The 22,839-nt window shown below is 35.2% G+C and overlaps 2 protein-coding genes, 1 non-coding gene and 1 pseudogene across 3 annotated transcripts; all 4 read right to left on the reverse strand.

The window, feature by feature from the left end:
- Positions 1-2,999: 2,999 nt before the first annotated feature.
- TRNAI-AAU lies at positions 3,000-3,073 on the reverse strand. Its single transcript has one exon. It is a non-coding gene; the product is annotated as a tRNA-Ile (tRNA).
- A 1,014-nt stretch (positions 3,074-4,087) lies between these two features.
- Positions 4,088-4,952, reverse strand: LOC120147926 (GDSL esterase/lipase At4g28780-like). Its single transcript, XM_039161160.1, has 4 exons — positions 4,736-4,952; positions 4,554-4,635; positions 4,270-4,354; positions 4,088-4,186 (listed from the first exon to the last, which is right to left on the reverse strand). The coding sequence occupies exons 1-4, from the start codon at positions 4,950-4,952 to the stop codon at positions 4,088-4,090; spliced, it is 483 nt and encodes a 160-aa protein (XP_039017091.1).
- A 1,871-nt stretch (positions 4,953-6,823) lies between these two features.
- Positions 6,824-7,642, reverse strand: LOC120147937 (uncharacterized protein At2g24330-like). The gene has a single exon (XM_039161169.1). The coding sequence runs from the start codon at positions 7,640-7,642 to the stop codon at positions 6,824-6,826; it is 819 nt and encodes a 272-aa protein (XP_039017100.1).
- Positions 7,643-10,136: 2,494 nt separating this feature from the next.
- Positions 10,137-11,919, reverse strand: LOC120148320 (annotated as a pseudogene).
- Between the last annotated feature and the right edge of the window lie 10,920 nt (positions 11,920-22,839).

The raw sequence follows: 22,839 nt of genomic DNA on the forward strand, positions 1-22,839 counted from the left end.
CCCTTTCTGAAAACAAAGATTGTTTTTCAAAAATCGATTAGGAAAAAAAAACCTAGATCTAAAAAAGTTTTGAAAGAAAAAAAAAATAAATCGAATGGCCTCCCTTTCGTTCCTCGACCGAAACGTTTTTTTTGTTATTTGTGTGGTTTTGAAGTCAAATCTCAAGCAACACTCAACATGCAACAGTGAAAGACGAGTGAACAGAGGTAAAAGATGCTACCTTCTTCTTATTTCCTTTTCGAAAGTGTTACAAAAGGCTTCGAAACTGCTTGATATTTCTCTCAATATTTCGTATGACTTTCTTTCCAAGTTCCGTCGTGATTTCTTTTTTTTCTTTAAAAGCTTCTAATTACATGGCTTTATAGTGATAACCTAGGCTATTTTTAGAGTTTTAATCCGAGTAAAACTCGGTTTGTTTGTGGTCACAATCCATGACTCTGACTTGGTTGTTTGTCTTGGGTGTTCTATGTGGTCACGATGCCGAGAAAACCGGATGTGGGAGACGTGCTGCGCGAGGGAGCTTCGACCGGGTATTGCGGCGCTGGGGCGAGAGTCTTGCTAGGGTTTTCTGGGCAACCCTTGGATACCATTTGCTGTGGACCGTTGGATCTCATCTAGATCCAACGGTCACCATTGTTGGCGGCTGGATGAGAGGTTGAGAGATTAGGGTTTACATAAACCCTAATCCATACTGGTTTGGGCAGCTGGTCACTTGGGTCATGTGGGATTTGGGCCATTACTGTTGGGCCTGTAACAGGAGAGAAAAGAATGTAAATAAACCATATATATATATTATAACTTATAACATAATATAATATTATATATACGTATGTATTATGATGGACGAATTTAAGTGTCTTCAGAAAGTTAGGTCCATTTTCATTCAAGTAATGCATTCTTTTCCTTGTAAGTACTGAATATTGAGACTATGAAAATTATGTTTTAAATAATCATGCAAAGCTTTTACTTTTCACACCTTTCTTTTTAGTCCTCTATTTGCCAATTCACTTCTTTGGTAACTAAATAAATTTTCAGAATAAATTAGCTGACCCTATTCCCATATGTTATAATTCCCTCTTAAACAAATTCATCCTCAAATTTCACTTGAGGCTTCATCTGATCCTTAAGCTCCTAAATTGCTTATTCGTATTGGTGATTTCTCCTTAAAAAAAACTTTCATAAGAAGAATTTGCTTATTCTGAAACTCTTTTACTTGACAAGTTAAAATATAAATTGATTCTTTCTTAGAAACTTAAGTTAGGTTGGATTTTCACTTATTCAGATCATATGATATAAGAAGGATCGTATCGATATTAATCAACATGGAAGATAAAACCAATCAATAGGATATTGGTCAACTTGTTCCGAGACTAATAATTAATTATTTATAATCCAACATTAAGGATATTAAAAATTTTGGTCACTCAACTATTAAGGGCTAACAATCGGTGATGTGGTGATGCATGAACTAACTTACCTTATTGGTTAAAAGAATTGTTGTTGTCCTAGAGGTCATGGGTTCAAACACTAGTGACGGCAAGGGTGATTAATCGTTCGTTGTCAAATAGTTGAGAATATTTAAAACATATATTACTTACATCTCCAACTCTCTTATAGGTTTCTGGAGAAGAGATTTCCTTTAGGGGTCGTTTGGATGAATAGAATCCACATTCCCCCCGTTTGGTTAGCCCGTGAATTTTATTTCCGGAAATGTAAGATTACCAATAGTGGATTTTTTGGGGTATATTATCGGGAATGTCATTACCTCCGTTTTCTTAGGTATTGTTGGATTATCAGCGTTTTGGACTAAAATGCCCTTAATTTTTTTCCCCAAAAATATCATTCTTCTGTCATTGAATAATAAAAATTCTATGAAGGTTAAATTACAAATTTATCCTTAAACTATTTTAGATTTACAAAAAAGTCTATAATTAAAATTTTATATAAAATTCAAAGGTTAAAATAAAAATTTACCCTTTCATTAAACCTTTTTATATTTTCAATTTTATAAAAAAATTATATAAATTTTATGAATTTAAATTTTTTAAAGAAAATATATAAATATTTTCTAACTTGTTAAAAAACAAATATATAATAAGGACAATTTGATCAAATATACATTTCAATAATCTTTTATTCATTTAACCAAACACGGTAATCTTACATTCTTGCTAAACCAACCAAACACAAAATACAACATTCTCAATAATCCTATTCCCTGATAATCATACATTCTCACTGGTAATCTTACATTCCGTGAACCAAACGCACCCTTAGTGTAATTCTAGTGAGAAATTATAAGTTCAAAATAGCTATATGAGAAAGAGAATGTTATTTATTACATTATACTATTACTTCTTTTAAAAGAAGGGGTTAACTTGAATATTTGTGCTGTCGAACTTGCGACAACTCCGAGTATTTGGACCTTAAAATATGATTTTTTTTTTCTATTAAAAACTAAGTAACTCCAAATAAAAAAGGGTAAACTATACATTTAGTAACTAAACTAATACTTGTGTTTCATTTTGGTATCCAAACTTTATCTTTTTCAAAATCATACCTAACATTTAGTTTAGCTTTCAAATCGGTACCGGACTTTAAAAAAAATAACAGAATTGTTGACGTGATATTTTTCAATGATGACATGACATTATCTTTTGGTGACACGTCAGCATCACTGTTAAGTTTTGAACGATGAAGTATCAAATTGAAACTTAAACTAAACTTTAACTATAATTTTGAAAAAAATATAAATCGGGTATCAAAACGGAACAAAAATAATAGTTTAAGTACAAAATGTGTAGTTTTTCATAAATAAATTTTATAATATGATGACTTATTTTTAATAAAAAATAGTAATGAAAAATGGAACTTCAATTGCTTGCAGCAACTCTGCGTGAGCTCTAACTGATATCTGAAACGAGGAAGCGACGTTTGGGGAAAAAATGAGAGGAAAAAGATAAAGAACCGACGCCGTTTAAGAAAATAAACAAGCAAATTGGCCCATGCAGGTTTCGAACCTGCGACCTTCGCGTTATTAGCACGACGCTCTAACCAACTGAGCTAATAGGCCGTTGCTCAGCATGTTAACTATGTATTTATATATAGTTTAGTAATTCTTTAGTCAATTCAGTTTTTTTCTATTTTCTATTTGAAAGTTAGGTCCATTTACATTTGAGTGATGTGATATTTTTATAAATAATTTACACTGATACTATGAAAATAAGGAATAACAATCAATATGCATGAAATTGTGTTGATTAAGTAATATTTTTTATATTCAACACTATAATAGCATATGAATAACATTATATAATTTATTGGATGATGTGAAGAGATTTCGTATTATTTATATTTATTATGGTACTATCACATCATCGATTATTATAGTATGAGTAAATTTTTTAATATATTTAATATCATAGTATAAATAGGTAACATTAATAGTAGAGGGATTAAATTTTCATTTTTTAATAGCTAAAATATTATTTGTATAACTTATAACACATGATAAATTTTATAGTTAAAATATAAATAGAATGTGATAAATAATATATTATTGATAAATTTTTATAAACGATTAATCTATGAGAATAAACAGTAGATTATATACCATAACTTTATAATATAAAAGTGTGCTTATACTTTATGTATTATAATATGATATTTGATAGGTTGATTCGTTAAGTTACATATTTTTAAATGTAGAAACTCTTGTTTTTTAATTGATCACATCTATTCGATCTATCGATTAATTAATCAAGATCGGGTATTGTAGAAACAATGACGATCCTCTCATCCCAATTTATTCTATTTGCAAACGTCAGGGTTCAAACTCCTGAACTTACTTAAGGAATAAAGTGCTTAATCGCACTATACCAACTAGTTGTTGGTAATGTATAAACTCTTATTAATTTAGTAAATTGTTAACCCCTTCTTTTAAATGAAATAATTAAGAGCAAAGAATGCACCGAAGGCTCGAGGGTCGCTAACGAAGACCTCTTGCCTATCTGCTTGTTGAGTCCATTTAAATCTGAACAAGTTGTGGATTGTACAAAGATGCAGCAAGTTGATGTTCTTCGGAGCATCAGCCATTGGTGCCCCGTATAGCCAGTTCTGCTGGAACACAACCCATCGGTCCCGTGCCTGTCACTAGAACCCTACGTGCTCCCGCCTTGTATAGAGTCTGCAATAGTATTGGACAAATTGGGGTTCACAAACTTCAAATGCATGAAAAGATTGGTTTTCTAGTCTTTAACATTCACACACATTTAACCAAATATAGTAAGGTTCAAATCTGATCAAGGAAGAACCAAACAGTTGAAGCACAAACTGGATGTTGCGTGCTTGCTTGCTGCAAAAGCAAAACAAGAATCTGCGCTTGTATTCTTCAAACAAACCTGAACATTCTGTGTCATAAACTTATTTAAAGAAACCCGAACCCGATCTCCTCGTACCGTGGGGCGTTTAATAAGGAATATAAGTCACACTCATGCCAATGGGGAATTTGATAACTTAAAATTGAACTCCAGTGTCATTAAGGATTCCCACACCGTTGGCACCAATAAGCAGCCTTTTCCCATTGAAGTCTGGGCTCAAATATTGCAATGGGATTCTGATAACCCAATTTCTGACCTGCAGGCAAGCATTTGAAGTATCATATAATTTATGTTGTCTTCTCAACAAGACAACGACATTAAAGAAACACAGAAAGCAACACTACTAGAAACTTAACTAATCAAGTCTGGGATGTTAAGGCCGTTAGAGAACCGCCCGGTGGCTCTCCGACCCGGATAATCGATCCCATAAGGTGGAGAATCGGCCCAAGCAGTTGTTGCAAGGTAGTTGTTGTTGTTGCCACTATCGACAAGGGAATAACCTAAAATAAAGAATGCTCGAGCGTCAACCAATGGAGCAATGCTCCCAAAGGCCAATAGGAAGATCAAAACCATCGAAAAATCCAAAACTTCGATTAAGGAGCCATTAGCAAGAGACTTGTATGTGCATTGGAAAACTCATGAGGGGGTTTGCTACTTTGCTTTATAGACCTGGAATTTCAGCCACCATTGAATTAAAAGAAGCTCCAAAGCAAAAATAAAAAGGCAAGCTGCTTTGGTAATTGTATATCCTACTTAATACCAACTTTGCTATTCCGTTTTTAATCACCGCCAGTAGACGTGAAGATGGAATCGGCACCCTTTTGAGGGAATTATTGCAAGTGTTACATTTTACATGACAATGATCTGTCTGGACTGGCAATTGGTTTCTCAGTCACAGAGAAACTAGCTTGGTTAGATATGAATTTATATCATAACAACATCATTGAAAATCATCATTTTGACCATTGGTACTTTACAGATATACAAATGGCAAAAATTTTGGATGATAGAAGTCTTTATATAAATATATACTCAGCGGCGGATACACCATTATTTTAGGATGGTGCGTGCCTACCTTGAAATTCAAATTTTCTTCAACTAGTTATCTATTTTCTTAGCTGTGCCCACCCTGATATTTTATTTGTTCCCATCGCATAAAATTTTATGTTATTAATACATGTGTGCCACCCTAAAAAATATTTATGTATATGCCACTATATATATTGCCAAGGCATGCACATTGGCTTGCTGTTTGATCTTTGTATATGAAGAATGGTGATGGAAACAATTAGGCCACAACGGCTATAAACAGTGCATCTCATCTGGTTTGTCGAAGAGTCGCAATTGGTGGTTAGATTATCTCTTATTAGTATTACGTGAGCGTAAGGTGGTTAATTTGTTAGTTTGTTGATTAGGTTATTAGCTTATTGGTTGAGTCGGTTTTCATGTATAGGTGTCCTATAAATAATCCTCGTATGTATATCAAGAATACATGAATTGGAGGCTTTATAGTGATTCTTGATGTGAGTGTCAGACATATGATTACTATCACTATCTATAGATTAACAGAGTAGATGAACTCAATTAATGTGATCAATTATCAGTTGAGTTTAATTTTAGAAGTTCACGTGAGATTTGTTAGATGAACCTGATTGATGTAACCTTTGTCTTTTTAGCCAACGTATTAGGGGAAAATTTAATTTGTAAACATTGTAAGACAAACCATGATTAATCTCAACTAACAAATCGGCATATTAGTGTGCTTACTTGATCGGAGGATCGTTTACGTATTTATATTTGTATTTGATCTTTCAATTAAATCGAGAGAGTTGAGTATCTAGTGAGAGGACAATGAAATCATGTATATTGAATAGAGAATATGAATTGAGTTCTTGATCTACATCCCTCTCTTCCTTATATACAACTCTACATAGTTGTTATAGTCTTAACAAACTTTGTAACTAAACATTAACAACCTCAACTTATCATTAACAACAATCTTCTAGAATCACTATGCAACATGCACTAGAGCTCAAGTAGTGTAGGAGCACGATCGTTGATGCTCACTAATTCATTATGCTAACATTCCCTCTACTTCTTATTCTTCTGTTCTTCTGACCTTGAACACACTATTATAGCAAGTTCTAAAAACTAATTACAACTAATTTCTAACATTCAACCTCCTTGATGAAAAGATGAACAATTGAATCGAAAGTGTTGATGCTTCCTTCCGTTTACTTGAATCGAAAGTGTCGATGCTTCCTTTCGTTCTTCTTGAATCGAAAGTGTCGATGCTTCCTTTCGTTCTTCTTGAATCGAAAGTGTCGATGTTTCCTTCCGTTCACTTGAATCGAAAGTGTTGATGCTTCCTTTTGTTCTTCTTATTCACCTTCATTTATTTTTTCTTCATCATATATTTACAAGGTTCTTTGACATATATTTTTTTATGGACACTTGGCTGTGAAGCTTTCAAGTCCGTTGTGCATGTGGAAATTGCCACATATAAGTGCATATGATTGTGTTGGATCTTCACCAACAAGCAAGGCCGCAAAACGAGCAAGCCATCCCTCGTCCTGTGCAGAAGGTCCCTGTGGATTGCAATGATTAACTACTATTTGACCTTGCTCAGAAGCTCGGGGACCCTCATTCCTTGAAGAAGAATAAGGTGTTGTTTCATCATCAGAATGAATCGAAGGAGTGCATGTCGTACTATTGGGTCTACTGGGCTTTCTTTTTTGAAGTCCACTTGATGGTACTAGCTCAACATCGTCGCTCTTCCCCCTCAGGACATTAAGATTAGATCCATCTTCAACATGGAATTTCAGACCTGAATCTGGACCCAACTTTGATGCAAGGACAGTTGCAGCAGCAGCCTTTGCTGCTGGATCAAGATCATATCTCTGAATAAGCTGTTGTGTAATGTAATAATTTCTCATCTCCTTAAGTTCATCAATTTTTACTTGCCTTTCAGCACGAAGTCTTTCTAGAGTTTTCTTGTCCCTCTCATCACACATCTTTCTGATGCTTGCAAATGCAGAATAAGCAATAGAAGAAAAGGCATGCAAAAGGAACGTTGGCAAAACCCCAAATGCCCTCATTTTCCAATCTAAATCCACGGATTTTGTTGTCATGATGGCATGTGGAAGGGCATATCCTTCATAGATTGTCACAGCATGAGAAACACCATCACCAGAATCCAGCGTAATGCATGTAGTACGACCACTAGCATACAAAGAAAGAACAACCTGGATGGCAACGTACATGGCAGGTACATTGAGGATCTCAAACATAATCTGCTGCTCGAGGCGAAAATGCAGTCACAATAGTGTAGGCAACAAACATTATGTTGATTATATTCCAAAATACTTGGAGAAGCAGTATGAATTGAACTGGTCTGAGTGGCTCGGTCAGGCAATTCAACAAACAGATGACAAGCGCAAGCGAAAAGAAATATTCACACAGCAAGCATAAACCAATCTGAGCAACACATCATTAAAACATAAATATTGCTAGCTATGACGAACTGAGACCAAACCAAGCAAGAATGTAAAAGAACCTCATAATGGTACATCAGAGAAAGTACTAGGCATAGATGACTTAACATAACAGTGATGATAGAACATCCGCAACAATGATTTAGAGTAGTGAGATTCAAACTAACAAACCATTGACGTTGATAGAGAAAGAGGAAATCGACAATTGAGAAGAAGAACGACGAAGATCCATATTCTGATCAGCAACCACATCCGTTAATCAAATAGAAACATCATACCAGAACTACTGAGCAACCACCTTCTACGCCAACAAGCACGATGAACTAACAAGAACGCCCTGAGTTACGCAGCAAGAAGACAAGAGGCTCCAGGAACTTATGGCGATTGATACCATGTTGAGTATCTAGTGAGAGGATAATGAAATCATGTATATTGAATAGAGAAGATGAATTGAGTTCTTGATCTACATCCATCTCTTCCTTATATACAGTTGTACATAGTTGTTATAGTCTTAATAAACTTTGTAACTAAACATTAACAACCTCAACTAATCATTAACAACAATCTTCTAGAATCACTATGCAATATGCACTAGAGCTCGAGTAGTGTAGGAGCACGATCGTTGATGCTCACTAACTCCTTATGCTATCAACATTAACAACAATCTTCTAGAATCACTATGCAGCATGCAGTAGAGCTCGATCAGTGTAGGAGCACGATCGTTGATGCTCACTAACTCATTATGCTAACAGAGAGACTCGAGAATTCTTTGCTTATTCCAATTTGCTTCTTCAACGTTCAAAGCAAAGGTTTCAGAATTTTAATAGTTCGACGCCATTGAAAATGCTAGATTTGAGTGAGATGATGTGTGGAATGCCAACTTAAGAGAAGAAGGAGAAGTGAAACAAAAACATTTTGGTATCATTCATATTGTAAAATATGACCGATGACGGTGGTGTTTGGTTGTTGGTGACGGCTGAAAAGCGCTAATGCTAAAAAAGAAATCTGACTAAAAATTTAGTGACAAAATGAGTATATCCTTCAAGTTCAATGTCTAAAATCACGTCGTTTTAGACATTATAATAACCATACCAAAATGACATCGTCTTGGTGTGGTAGGCAACTTTAACAACTGTTAGTCATGTCATCGTCCTGTTATTAATTTAACAATAGAGTGGTATAATTAAATGTAAAGATAAAATTTAATGTTATAATTGGTAAAATTAAAAATTTAATAGTATCAACAAATAAGCGATTATAATTCAATGACATATAAAGTAGTTTTTTTCCAAAATTAAATGATGATGATAAAGACATAAATATATTATGGGACAAAAATGTAATTATACAAGTTAATATAATGTTGATATAAATATATATTCATTTATTATGAGATAATGTTTTCAAATGCAAACATAGATTTGGGGGGAATGACACTTGAAAATGACGAGGTTTAGTTTTGTACCTAAATTAATTTTGATATTGACTCCTTAAGCTACATTATTATTTTTTTTGTTGTCCTTTCGATTTCAAGGCTTCGTCTTGATTAATTCAGACCGACTCAAGCCGCACACCTGGTTGTGGTGGGTGAATCTCCCAGCAAGAATTTTCTACATATATAAAGAATCGAACTTGAGATTTGTTAAGCTACATTATTATTGTTGGCCGAAGAAAAGAAAAACGATAGCTTCATAATTATCAACACAATTGACAAGTCATTTACAATAAATAGTATTGATAAAACTAAACAAAATATTGTTAATTTACTTTATTTTCCCTTTCATTCAATGAGGTTTGCATGTGAAGTCTATTAATTAGCTGTAATTTGTTTGGTAAGACATTAATTATCCCTTGTAATTTCAAGGGTTTGAATGATTTCACTATGAGATGTTAGTAGGATCGATTTTATTTATTAATTGATTATTTTAGATTGGATTTTGTAGATGCTAATTATAAGAGAGGCTCTCCCGACTCAATTACTCCATTTGCACATGACAATATTTGAATTTCTGACCTTACTCAAGGGATCTAGTGTCTCATCCCACTAAATCAACTGATTATTGGTGCAAACAAATTATTTTAAGTGATAAGTTATTTCTCATAATATTTTAGTTCTTAGCTAATTAACAACGTGTACATACCCTGCATACATGACTACTCGAATTTAAATCTCTAAGAGAATGATGTTCTCTTTTATTAGTGAGACTACTTAATGATGATAACGTAAAACAAAACGAGGGGTGACTACTTATTTACTCATAAAAACAATCTAAAAACATTACATGATTAGAACTTATTCAAACCACACCAACATAATAATCAATCCATCCATGCCAAGCAAGCAAACAATAAAGGTTTAACAGAAGGCGCAACTTATCCCTTATTAGAATGCTAAACTAATAAACTAAGTCTTGGTTTTAGTGTCCAAAGCCAAGAGGGAGCTAAGGTTCATGGGCTTCATGTAATTTGTCGAACCACTCAAGATCATGTTCACGATTATCCCGTTAGCCTTCTCCGATGGATGGAATGCATCCCAAAAAGCATACAAATCTCGGTTTGGACACACATTCGATATCGCCGTACATAATCCCAACCCATTGTAGGGTCCTTGCCCACAACAAGCTACCTTGGATGTTGTAAATCCTGCAAAGAAAACCAAGTAAATATCCATATACTGAAATTGGTATTAAAAAAAAATAGATTTTAAAGTGTTCTATTGTTGATGGAAACAAGTTTGTCTCGTCGGACGTTAATTGTTCACCCCTTTTACTATGGTAGCTTTCATCCTAATTTATTAGTGATAGTACGTGGGGGTAGGTTGCTGCAATAAGTATATATTGGCTTTTTTATTAGGTCAACAAATGTCACATTTTGTTGTTCATCTTTGTCCCCATCTTTCATTACTCTTAATTGTAATAATTCCCCTTTTTTATGCAAATTTGTGAATTTATTCAATTATTCATGTAATTCAACGTGTATGGATTCGGGTTCACTTACCATAGGCTGCAGGGTCATTAATGAAATCAGTGGTTTGCTGTTGTGTATTAGCAGCAATGAAAATATTTGCACCATATTGGCTATTGAGCTCATTTATCATGTCAACCAATTGTGGATTGTACAAGGCCGCAGCTCGTTGCAATTCGGCGGCACACTCACCGCTTGGGCTCCTCATGGCTAACTCCGCCGGAACACAACCCATCGGTCCCGTCCCGGTCACCAGAACCTTCCGAGCTCCGAGATCATACAGCCTCTGCAATTATAGTTTGTAAGCTACAAATCTCCAAGTATCTTTCATGTTACTGTGACACAATGTCAAGAAGAAAAATTACCATTAGAAGTTTCTTGTACTCGGAGATGAGATATCGAACATAATCCGGTAGACTAAATTGACGAGATCTCGGAGAGAATGGAATCAAGTAGTAGTTGTTTACAAAATCATTGCCGCCGACCGTGATGAGCACGAGTGCATCATTTACGATTCGCGTTGCTTCGTCGTACCCTACGAGGTCGGTCAGCCGGGCCTGGTATTGTTCAAAGTATTTCAATTGCTTGTACATTCTGATAATGTTGATCTGCCAAGAAAAAGTGTCAAAATGGGGTTGAAAGGTTAAAGAAAACGTGGAGTCTGAGGTTTCAGTGTTTACAAATTGGATGCCAGTGTCATTGAGGATTCCAATGCCAGCTGAAGCAAAATTGGCTCCAACAAGCAGCCTATCTCCCTGGAGCTCCGGGCTCAAGTATGGCAATGTAGGCACCGAACCGAGTGCTTCACTGATGAAATCGGGGATGTTTTTTTCCGTTCGAGAAGCGGCCGGTGGGACGACGGTTAGGGGTATCAATGCCGTAAGGTGGAGCATCGGCTCGAGCAGTGGTGATTAAGAAATTGTTGTTGCCGTTGTCGACCAGGGAATCACCGAATACGAAGAATGCCCTGGCGGATTCAACTTGAGAAGTTGAAGTTGCCATTATTAGGCCTAGGACCATCCATGAAGCAAGAACAAGTGAGCTCGCCATAGGAGAAGCTACTAGCAAAAGGTTTTCTTACCGGGGATTATGTGTTGGTTTATGAATCCAAGAGGTAGGCACTGGTTATATATAGGGTTGGGATTGTTGTCAAAGATGAAAGACATGGCATACACAAACAAAAGCAATGAAATACAGGTAGGTGTGTTTGGTAATGGTATAGCTATTGAAGATTCAGAATTTTTTTTAGGAATAACATATATATTAATAACACAAAATTTTTGTATATTATCGATGGTGGAATATAATAGTAACATACATGCCCTAAAAATTTGAAAATTTATAATTTAGATTTTTAAAAATTTTAAAAATTTAATTTGCCCCTCAATTGTTTTTTAGAAATTCATATTAAGTTTTAAAATTTCTTAATGTTCTTAATTAAATCCCTCCTATAATTTTTAAAAATACTCATGCTTCTCAAATTTTCAAAAATTTTAGTTAAATTCCAATTTTTTGAAAAAAATGTAAACTGAAACCTTCAAAATTTTTGAAAATGATAATTTAAACCTCTAGTTTTTTTTAAATATTTTATGTTCCGCCACTGGGGTGGACACAAATAAAACCTTAAGACCAGTAAAATCAATAAAAGAATAGTTAATTAAAAAAAACAGATTTTAAGATGAACATTTGTCTACTCTAACCAATATATAAGGGGATAGACCAAAAGGGGCAGATGAGAGCAATCATCCCTTTAAAATTTAAAATTATCATATATTTTTAAAATTTTTTTATGTATTTTCTTTTGAAAGCTTATTTTCGCCCTCCTAAATTTTTATAAATTTATTTTTTCTTAAAATTTTATAAACTCGTATCTTTCTAAAATTTTAAAAATTTACCCCATAACATAAAATTTACGTCTATCCTTGAATATATAAATTTAGATGACAATCCTCCCCATCACCATTTTCATTGAATCACCTACTTTTAATATTCTAAATTTATTATTGTAAGTTTATAGTGACAAAATATTCTCTGGGATAAATCTTCATCGATATTCAGCCACCAAGTACATTTACTTGGATTTATTTGGTTCCAAATATAAAAATTTACAATACGGGACCCTTTTTTTATCTTTTTTCCTTTTCTAATTATAGATTGGTGTGTTTTTTAAATGATATTAAATAAAAATATTTAAAAAAAAAACTTAATATAAAAATAAATACTTAAATTATATTTCGAAAAATATTTTAGTGCCTAAATTTTTTTTTTGCTAAAAATAGGTGTCTAACGTTTTTTTGTTATTATTTTAGGTGTCCATACGTTAATCACCGTTAAAAATCTTTGTTAAGTGACACATGTCATGTTCTAGTAATTTTGAGAACTTTTAAAACCTTAATTTTAATTCATTTATCACCTTCGGCCACCATCAACGTCGTCAATCGACCAACCACCCAAAGACGTATGACCGACCAACCACCCACGACAAAAACCCCCATACTTTCACAATCCATCGAATACCAAATCTCCCTAAATCTATAAATTCCTAAACATAAATCCTTCAAAACCCTAAGATAAAATCTTTCATTTATTCCATTTTTGGGTGTTCGATCGATTGCAAAAGTATGGGGATTTTGGTCGTGGGTGGTTTGTCGTTCTCACATCTTGGGTGCTCGGACGATTAACAGCGTTGGTGGTGCCCGTCGGTAGCAACATGATTAAAATTAATGTTTTAAAAATTTTGGGTTTTTTTTTAATTTGAAAAAAAATATGGTTTTTTTAAAATATTTTTTGTTTTAAACAAAACTTCTCAAAATTATCAAAACGTGACCCATGTCACTTAACGTATGTTTTTAATGACAATTAACATATGGACACCTAAAATAGTAACAGAGAAACGTTAAACACCTATTTTTAACGAAAAATTCTTTAGGTACTAAAACGTTTTTCGATGCATGATTTAGAAACGTATTTTTTATATTAATCCTTAAAAAAAACTATGTGGTATAATGTACTGATTGTTTATCTTATTTTTTTTATCATATAATCGGAAGTTTGATTTTCATATATAAAAATATTTCAAATGTAAGATTATTTTTTAGTTCTAGGTAAATTAAAAACATATGAAAAAATCACCCATCAGTAGAGTTCATAAATGGATATAAGATTTTATGTTAGGAACGAATATATAAATTTTAAGATATGAAAACATATTATTAATAAAAATATATCTAAAATATATTAAAAAAATAAAATTTTCATAAAGAAGATTGCTCCACTCATTACCTTTCATCCATTCATGATGAAATTATCAATTGATTAATATAAAGGAAAATTGAAATGATATTACAACAACTTTATGTTATTTCTAAATTGAGAAAGAAAACAACACCAAATATTGGGATCAAAGCAAATCATGATAAAAGAATGTCTGGAAAAAGACAGTAGTTCATTAAAAAAAGCTAATTATCATTAATTTTATGTTGGTGACTTGTGACATATTATTATATTATTTAATGAACTAATATAAATTTAAGGGTCAATTCTTTGATAAACAAACGAATAGACTTTGAAACACTACACATGAGCACCAACAAACTTAGCATTCAAATCAAATAAATTGGCCTACGAAAAACATATAGTCGGTCCACTCTGGTTAACAAAATAATACAAAAATCAGAAAATAATAATTAATGTGATTGCAATTGTTCAAAATGGAGCAAAAAGAATTATGGACCACTAAAATTAAATGTAAAATAAGAAATACCAACAACTCAATTAGGGATAGGCACGGGTCGGGTGGGCTGGTTTTTTTTTCTGCTCCGACCTCGATTTGAAAATATTTTTCTTATACTCGATCATGTTTCGTTCCGATAAATTTTAGTTTTTCACTCGCCCCAATCCCGTCCTGATTTTTAGGTCAAAACCCCTACCCGACTCGACCCGATTCAGATATATTATTATTTAAAATAATTAAAATAATATATTTTGTAACAATTATTTATTATATATTAAACGGTTAAAATAATATATTTTAAAATATATTTTATATTTTTAATAATTAAAATATAAAAAAATTAAGATATTAAATATTATATATATAAAAATATAAATTAATAATTTATATCGAGTCCGATCGGGTCAATCTTTTTCACCTTAAACTTGGTCCCGCCCCACCCCAAAATTATATACTATAAACCCGGCCGCCCCATCTTGAACCCCGAAATTTAAAAAAAAATCTACCCTATAGAATCTAGTTGGGACCCGTCATATTCGAATATTTCTAAGATTCCTAAACTCTCTCAATCCAAAAGGAAAAATTAGTTGATAGTAGAGTTTTTTATAACAAAAAACTTTAATTTATTGTATATTTTATAAAATTAATATTTTAAACCAATAAACAAAGACATAAAATAAAATTATAAATTAAAATCACTAATAATTTTTTTACCGTCAATATATCGCATAATAATTTTATATATGGAAGGTGGAAAGAAAAATATCTTCACCCAAAAATGCATACCGACTTAAACAACTATTATTATTCGTCAACCCTATTTTCAGGTTCTTAAATTCCTAGAAAAGCATGGATATGGAAATATTGTCCCTACTATTCAATTCAACCATTTTCACACTCCTACATCCACAAGTTTTCCTTTTATGTTTTTTTAGGGTAAACTATACCAGATACCACCGTACTTTAGACGTTGTATCATTTATATCATTGAACTTTCAATTTTATCAATATATCACATAATCATTAACGTCACGATGACGTGGCTGACGACTGCCAATGTAGCTGACGACTGTCAACATAGACACCTCATCAAAACGACATCGTTCTGATCTGGTTGTTGACGATTTAACTGTCCAATGATATAATTGAAACGAAAATCAAAGTTCAATGTTATAATTGACAAAATTAAAAGTTCAGTGGTATAAATGATACAATGATTAAAGTTCGGTGCTATCTTTTGAAGTTTATCCTTTTTTATAACCAATGGTTTTCGATCAATTAATCGACTAATTTAGATCGGATATTGCAAAGGCGAGAATAATCCTCCCAATCCAGTTTGCTATATTCGAAAACGTTAGGATTCAAACTCTTAACTTTCACTTAAAAGATCTAGTGTCTCATCCCACTAGACGAACTTATTGTTGGTACAAGTTTTATTTTTTTCATTCATCATAATATATAAAAATATTTAGTTTTATTTATGGTGTATAAAAAAACTTAGAATTATTCATGGGTCGAATTAAGTCAGGATGTAATTCACAATTTGTTTTCTTGTACAAACTTGTTCTTCTTTTAATCTAATTTATAAATCAATTTTCAATTAAAAATTTGTTTTTATAAATATTTTTATATTTTTATAATTGAACTTAAGCAGACCAAATAACTAGATTAATTTGGACCAACCGAGCTATCTTGGGCAATTATAATCACGAAGTTCGAAAATCTGTCTATATTTGGCTAAAAGGGAAAAAAATCAGTGACATTTGTCATCTTTATTTGTCCAACGACAACACCAGTTTTGATATTGATTCTTGAATAATAACTGTCATTGTGGATCGGAGACAACAACTGGAGAACCTCCGTAGACTGTAACTGTCGAGCTCAACTGAAAGAAGAAAATCACTTAGAAAACAAAGAATGTGAAAAAGAGTTAAATTAAATTTAGGCCATAAAAATTGACAACCTGGGCCAGTATATACAATGTCTTTTTATATCCAAACGTGTAACTAATCAATCAAGCACTCGAAGTTTGATTAGTTAGAGCAGCGAGCTTGTTGAAGCATGACTACATGCTTATGTGCATATGTGCATGTGTGCAGTATGGCTTGGAGTGTGTGTGTGCAAGCTGTTAGTGTGTAGTTGGTTAATTAGTTAGAATAGTTAGAAGCAGTTATGAGGTTGTTAAGAATGTATGCATGCGTATAAATGTACTGAGTAGTCTTGGTTAAATTACATGTTTTGTATCTTCTTGATAATCTTCAAGGATCTTGTGCTTAAACTTCAACATGGTATCAGATGCTAGTGATCTCGTGGTGTAGGAAGAACTGCGTCGGGTTCTTGCTGAGTGCACGGTGGCTTTATGGCGCTTCCGGCCTCTCCTCTTTCCGGCGGTGTTGTGAGCAGTTCTGAGCATTCGGTAACTGCTTCCAAGAGCTTTACTAATAAACGGTTAAGTGTTGTGCTCGATGAACAGAATTTTCTGTTGTGGAAATAGCAGGTGTTGCTAACAGTCAGTAGTCATCGGTTGGAGAAGTTGCTTTCTGGGATGGTTATTTATCCACCTGCCACGGTTGTGCTGGAGGATGGCACGGTTGCTGAAAATGAAGATCATGAGATCTTTGTAGCCCAAAATAATGCCTTGGCCTCGTGGTTACTGTATACGATCAGTCCGTCTTTGCTGCCACATTTAGTGGGGGCTAAAACTGTTGCGCAAGTCTGGAACACTGTAAATAAAATCTTCGCCTGTAAGTCTGCGACGGCGGTAATGAACCTGCATTATCAGCTTAAAGCAGTTCGTCAAGGAGAACTAGGAATGCGGGGCTATATATCTCAAGTTAAAGAGATATGTGACACCTTAGCATCGTGCGACAGTCCAGTGTCGGAGTTGGAGCACATTGCAACCATACTGAATGGACTATCAACTGAATACATGCTGGTGGTTACTGTATTTTCAGCTAGTCGTGATGCCTTAACTCTGGAAGGGGTCGTGTCTATCCTCGTTGATGCTGAGACTCAGCAAAAGAACTTTAGTAGGTTTGACAACATTACAGCTTCAGCTAATGTTGCTCAAGTAAAAACGTCTATGGATGAAAGAACCGCTCGATTTGCTAGACAAGATCAGACTGCGTCACAGAGGCGTATTACCTATAATGGTCAAGCTGGTCGTGGTCAATGGCGTGTCAAGATGCAGTACCAGTTGTGTGGCAAGAATGGCCACCTTGTGAATATGTGTTGGTACAGGTTCGATAAGTCATTCTCAGGTGTGGATAAATGTAATATGAGGAGTTCTAACTCAAGGAGCTTGTTTAAGGAATGAGTACACATAACTAATGTTTGTCATTACAAACCTAATAAGTGCTCGTGTGCGAGTAGATCGAATGAAGGTGCAACTGGGCTTAACGATCAAGAACGGTTCAAGCCTATTGTAAATGTGGCTGCTATGAGTTTAACTCTTGGTTTGTGGTTTGTCAATTCAGGGGTGACACATCATATTACGCCTGATGCCATAGAACTAGTGGATGGCTCAGACTATACAGGGGCTGGTAAGCTGACTGTAGGCAACGGTAGTGGTTTGTCTATTACTAAAATTGGTCAAGCTTCTATTTGTAATGTGTCGCGTTCTTTAATATTAAGTGACTTGCTACATGTGCCTTCCATTACTAAGAAATTAGTGTCGGTTTCCAAGCTTACTAGGGATAATGGAGTATTCTAGGAGTTTCATGTTGATTTCTGTGTGGTTCGGGATGAGAGAACTGGTGTTGTGTTGCTGCGAGGAAGAGAGGTTGATGGCTTGTATGAGTTCGGTATTGTATTGTCTACTCGAGGTCGAGCTGCTTAAGCAAATGTAGTTTTTAACTCTAGTAATAACTATGTACTGTGGCATGACCGTCTAGGTCATCCATCTTATAAAATCTTTCTGCAAGTTTGCAAGCTGTGTAATATTTCTTTGCCGAGCAATTTGAATAAAGACTTGCTTCTAGTATGCGTTTTATGTCATATGGGTAAAAGTCATAGGCTACCGTTTTATGCGTCTGAGACTCGATATGAACAACTGTTTTAGCTGGTTTTCTCTGATTTATGGGGTCCAGGTCACATTGAATCAAATGGCTTCAGGTACTATGTATCATTTGTAGATGCCTTTTCGAGGCATTCTTGGGTGTATCTGCTGAAGAACAAAGGGAAGGCAGTTCATGCTTTTCAACTGTTTCAAAGGCTGGTTCAGACTTAGTTTGGACATAAGATTAAGGCCTTGAACACTGACTGGAGATGTGAGTACCGATCTCTGTCAGCCGTGCTTGCCCAAGGTGGGATTTAACATCGAGTGACGTGTCCTCATACGTCCCAACAGAATGGGGTTGTCGAGAGAAAACACAGACACTTATTTGAAATGGTGCTAACTCTATTAGCTCGAGCCTCATTACCTTTGAAATACTGGTCATTTACAGTAGTTACAGCAGCTCACTTAATCAACAGGTTGCCAACTAAGGTCATTCAAGGTTGTACTCCATTTGAAAAATTATTTGGGAAGCCCCCTACGTAAGATCATTTGAGGGTCTTTGGTTGTAGGTGTTTTCCTCATCTGCGGTTATTTCAACCCTATAAGCTCGCATACAGGTTACAACCATGCGTGTTTTTGGGTTATAGCATGAACTATCGAGGGTACCAATGCTTAGCGACTGATGGACGAGTGTATGTGTCTCGACATGTTATTTTCGATGAACGTGAGTTTTCGTTTGCTAAGTCTGGAGCAGTAACGAATGTAATTGTTGTAGGAAGTACATGTAATGGCAATTCATTGGTCATGGTTCCTGGTGCTCAACGTGTCTATGGCAATTCCTCACGAGCAGCTGTGCAAGAAGTCAGATCTGCTCTGGTGTGCACTGGGGAAGTACCAGAGGATACTGAGGTTGGAGCTTCTAGTAGTAGGGTGAATCAACATACTGCGAGTGGTAGTGTTGGTGAAAGCCAAAATAATAGCTTGGTGGGAGAGAATCAACATACTGAAAGTAGTAGTGTTGGTGGAAGTCATAATGATAGCCTGGTGGGAGTGAATCAACACACTGAGAGTGAATCAACACACTGAGACTGATAGTGTTGGTGAAAGCCATAATGATAGCTTGGTGGGAGTGATGCAAGATCGGGTGTTAGATAATGAGGCAGGTCGTGTTGCAAATAATTATGGTCATGTTGAGGCTATCTCAGTATATCCCTCGGTGCAAAATGACCATCCAATTGTCACTCGTAGTAAACGAGGAATCTTCAAACCAAAGGCGTTTGTTGCACATAATCGAGGTGATGTGTGAGAGCCGTGCTCGGTGGCTCAGGCACTTCAAGATCCGCAATGAAGGGAGGCAGTGCTAGCTAAGTACGATGCGTTGGTCAGGAATGGTACTTGGACGCTTGAACCACTACCAAAAGGGCGAGCAGCGGTCGGGTGTAAGTGGTTGTTCAAGGTCAAATTCAATGCAAATGGATCTGTGTTGAAGCATAAGGCACATCTTGTGGCAAGAGGCTATTCACATGTACCTAACCATGATTTCAGCGATACGTTTAGCCTGGTAGTAAAGACGACTACAGTAAATGTGGTGTTGTCTCTAGCAGTGGCTCTTGGTTGGAGTTTGAGGTAGGTGGGCGTTAATAATGCATTCCTAAATGGCGAGCTTGGAGAAGAGGTATACATGGTTCAACCACCAGGGTTTGAACGAGTGGCTAGTGATGGCACTCGACTGGTGTGTAGGCTGAAGAAGGCATTGTATGGGCTACGTCAAGCACCACGCATGTGGTATGCTAAGCTGCGTAATTTTTTGCTGGAGCTAGGGTTCTGTGGGACAACAGTTGATGCGTCATTGTTTTTTCGTCGAGTGGGTGGTGTTCGTGTGATGGTGCTTGTCTATGTCGACGATATTATTATCACTGGTGAATCTAATGTTGCTATTAATGAGGTTTTTAGCTTGCTTGGTAAAAAGTTTTCGTTGAAAGATTTGGGAGAGCTGGGGTATTTCCTTGGTGTTGAAGTCCATAGGACTTCTGAGCAGTTGGTACTGAGCCAACGTAAGTTCGTTCGGGGGCTACTGGAACAGACTGGTATGCTTGGTGCTAAGCCTGCACCTACGCCAATGGTGGTTTCGCAAAATTTGACTATTGATGCTGGGAAGCCACTCTCGGATGCATGGTTGTATCGAAGCATAGTTGGCTCTTTATTATACTTGAGTCATACGAGGCCATATATCGCGTTTAGTGTTAATCGTGTGGCTCAGTACATGCATCGACCTTGTGATGGTCATTGGTTGGTTGTTAAGAGAATATTGCGTTACTTGAATGGAACACTTGATTGTGGATTGGTGTTTAGACGATCTTCTGGATCTGAAGTTTGATGTGTAACTGTGTTTACAGATGCTGACTGGGCTAGTAACGTCGACGATCGGCGGTCGGTTTCTGGCTCATGAATATTTCTTGGCTGCAATTTGGTCTCGTGGAGTGCAAAAAGACAAAAAGCTGTGGCTCGTTCGACAACAGAAGCTGAATATCGTAGTATTACAGATACTGTTGCTAAGGTGGGTTGGGTTAAGTCCCTGTTAACAGTCATGGGTGAAGCAATCGATGCAGTCCCAGTTGTGTGGAGTGATAATACGAGCGCTATTGCCATGAGTGTGAATCCTGTGTTTCATGCACGTTCGAAACATATAGAGTTGGATATTCACTTTGTGCGTGAGAAAGTAAAGTGTGGGGATGTTCGTGTGAATTACGTACCAGCAGAGCATCAAGTTGCGGATGGAATGACCAAACCATTGGCTAAGTCGGCACATATTATGTTTAGTCAGAAAGTTCAGATAGCAAAAACGCGAACAGCTGAGAAGGGCGGGGAGAATGTTGAAGCATGACTACATGCTTATGTGCATATGTGCGTGTGTGCAGTATGGCTTGGAGTGTGTGTGTGCAAGCTGTTAGTGTGCAGTTGGTTAATTAGTTAGAATGGTTAGAAGCAGTTATGAGGTTGTTAAGGCTATATGTCTGTGTATAAATGTACTGAGTAGTCTTGGTTAATATACATGTTTTATATCTTCTTGATAATCTTCAAGGCTCTTGTGCTTAAACTTCAACATTAACATAATAACGACTCGATAACCATCCAACTACCTCGACTAATTAACAATCACATCGATATTCTCCCTGCTTTGAACAAGAAAAACATCTTCAACGACAACAAGGACCTCGATAACCAATAGTCTCCTTGATTTTTTTTAAAAAAAACAACAGCTTCAACATCCTCACACGTCCTCCTCAACTGCTTGATGTCCGACAGGAAAATAATTAACTTGAAGCTTCTTCTCAATCACCTTTTCACGAACAAAATGAACGTCTAGTTTTACATATTTGGATCGTGCATGAAAAATCGAGTTCGCACTCATTGTGACAGCACTAGTGTTATCACACCATATTGTCGGAACAATACTTATTTAAACTCTCACGTCATTCTTTTCATTTATATTCTACTCAGGGTTGGCTTGAGCGTCATCTTGACTGGTTGAGATTGTTTTTTATTTGTTATCATGTTGGTATTCCTGGCTTTGGACCCTCCTATTGGATTTCAATACGCGGTTGCATTCATGAATAATTTTCTTGTAACACCCATAGCCCGTAAACATCTAAGAATATGAGCCACATATGTCACATCAAACTGACTAATGTTCAATATTCACCTTTGCTTAAAATTTAGTTTCTTTTAAAACATTTCTATTTTTAACTTTTAAAACTATTTATATCTACTTTGAACTTCCGTACCATTTAAAAACATAATATTATACATATTTATTTCCTATGGCCGAATGCTTCATGTCACCTAGGGGGACTTTTTGTTCAAATTCAAGCATGAATTCAACCTCCTATGATTAAATTCATGCATTTCCAATCATCACAACATCAAATTGAATCCAAATCCTAACACTTCCATAAACCCTAATTAAGCCAAACCTTATATATACATGTACAATTAATTTTAATCATGATATATGCTTTAGAAATAATCATTAACATCAAAAACATAAAAAGCCTTCATCAATTCTTCAAGATCACTAAACCCTCCTTAAACCCTAATCATCAAATCTCATCATACAATCATCTTCACCGTTAAATAGTTATATATATCAATTGATAGAGAATTTCATGTAAATTAGTTCTCTATCTAATAGCTAAATTCAAAAATCAAGTATATTGCTTCAAAAAAAATCTTATCTAGAGAGGGCTTGAAGTTTCGGCCAAATGAAGGAGA

This window comes from Hibiscus syriacus, unplaced genomic scaffold, assembly GCF_006381635.1.
Source record: "Hibiscus syriacus cultivar Baekdansim isolate YM2019G1 unplaced genomic scaffold, ASM638163v2 tig00002655_pilon, whole genome shotgun sequence".
Taxonomy (NCBI): Eukaryota; Viridiplantae; Streptophyta; class Magnoliopsida; order Malvales; family Malvaceae; genus Hibiscus; species Hibiscus syriacus.

Bases quoted from the DNA above. Each gene is read 5' to 3' on its own strand.
- LOC120147926 (XM_039161160.1), bottom strand. From the start codon at position 4,952: ATGGTTTTGATCTTCCTATTGGCCTTTGGGAGCATTGCTCCATTGGTT. The intron at 4,636-4,735 runs GTTAAGTTTCTA...GCTTGCCTGCAG, and splicing joins TAACATCCCAGACTTGATTA to GTCAGAAATTGGGTTATCAG. The intron at 4,187-4,269 runs GTGTGTGAATGT...ATACTATTGCAG, and splicing joins CTTACTATATTTGGTTAAAT to ACTCTATACAAGGCGGGAGC.
- LOC120147937 (XM_039161169.1), bottom strand. From the start codon at position 7,642: ATGTACGTTGCCATCCAGGTTGTTCTTTCTTTGTATGCTAGTGGTCGT.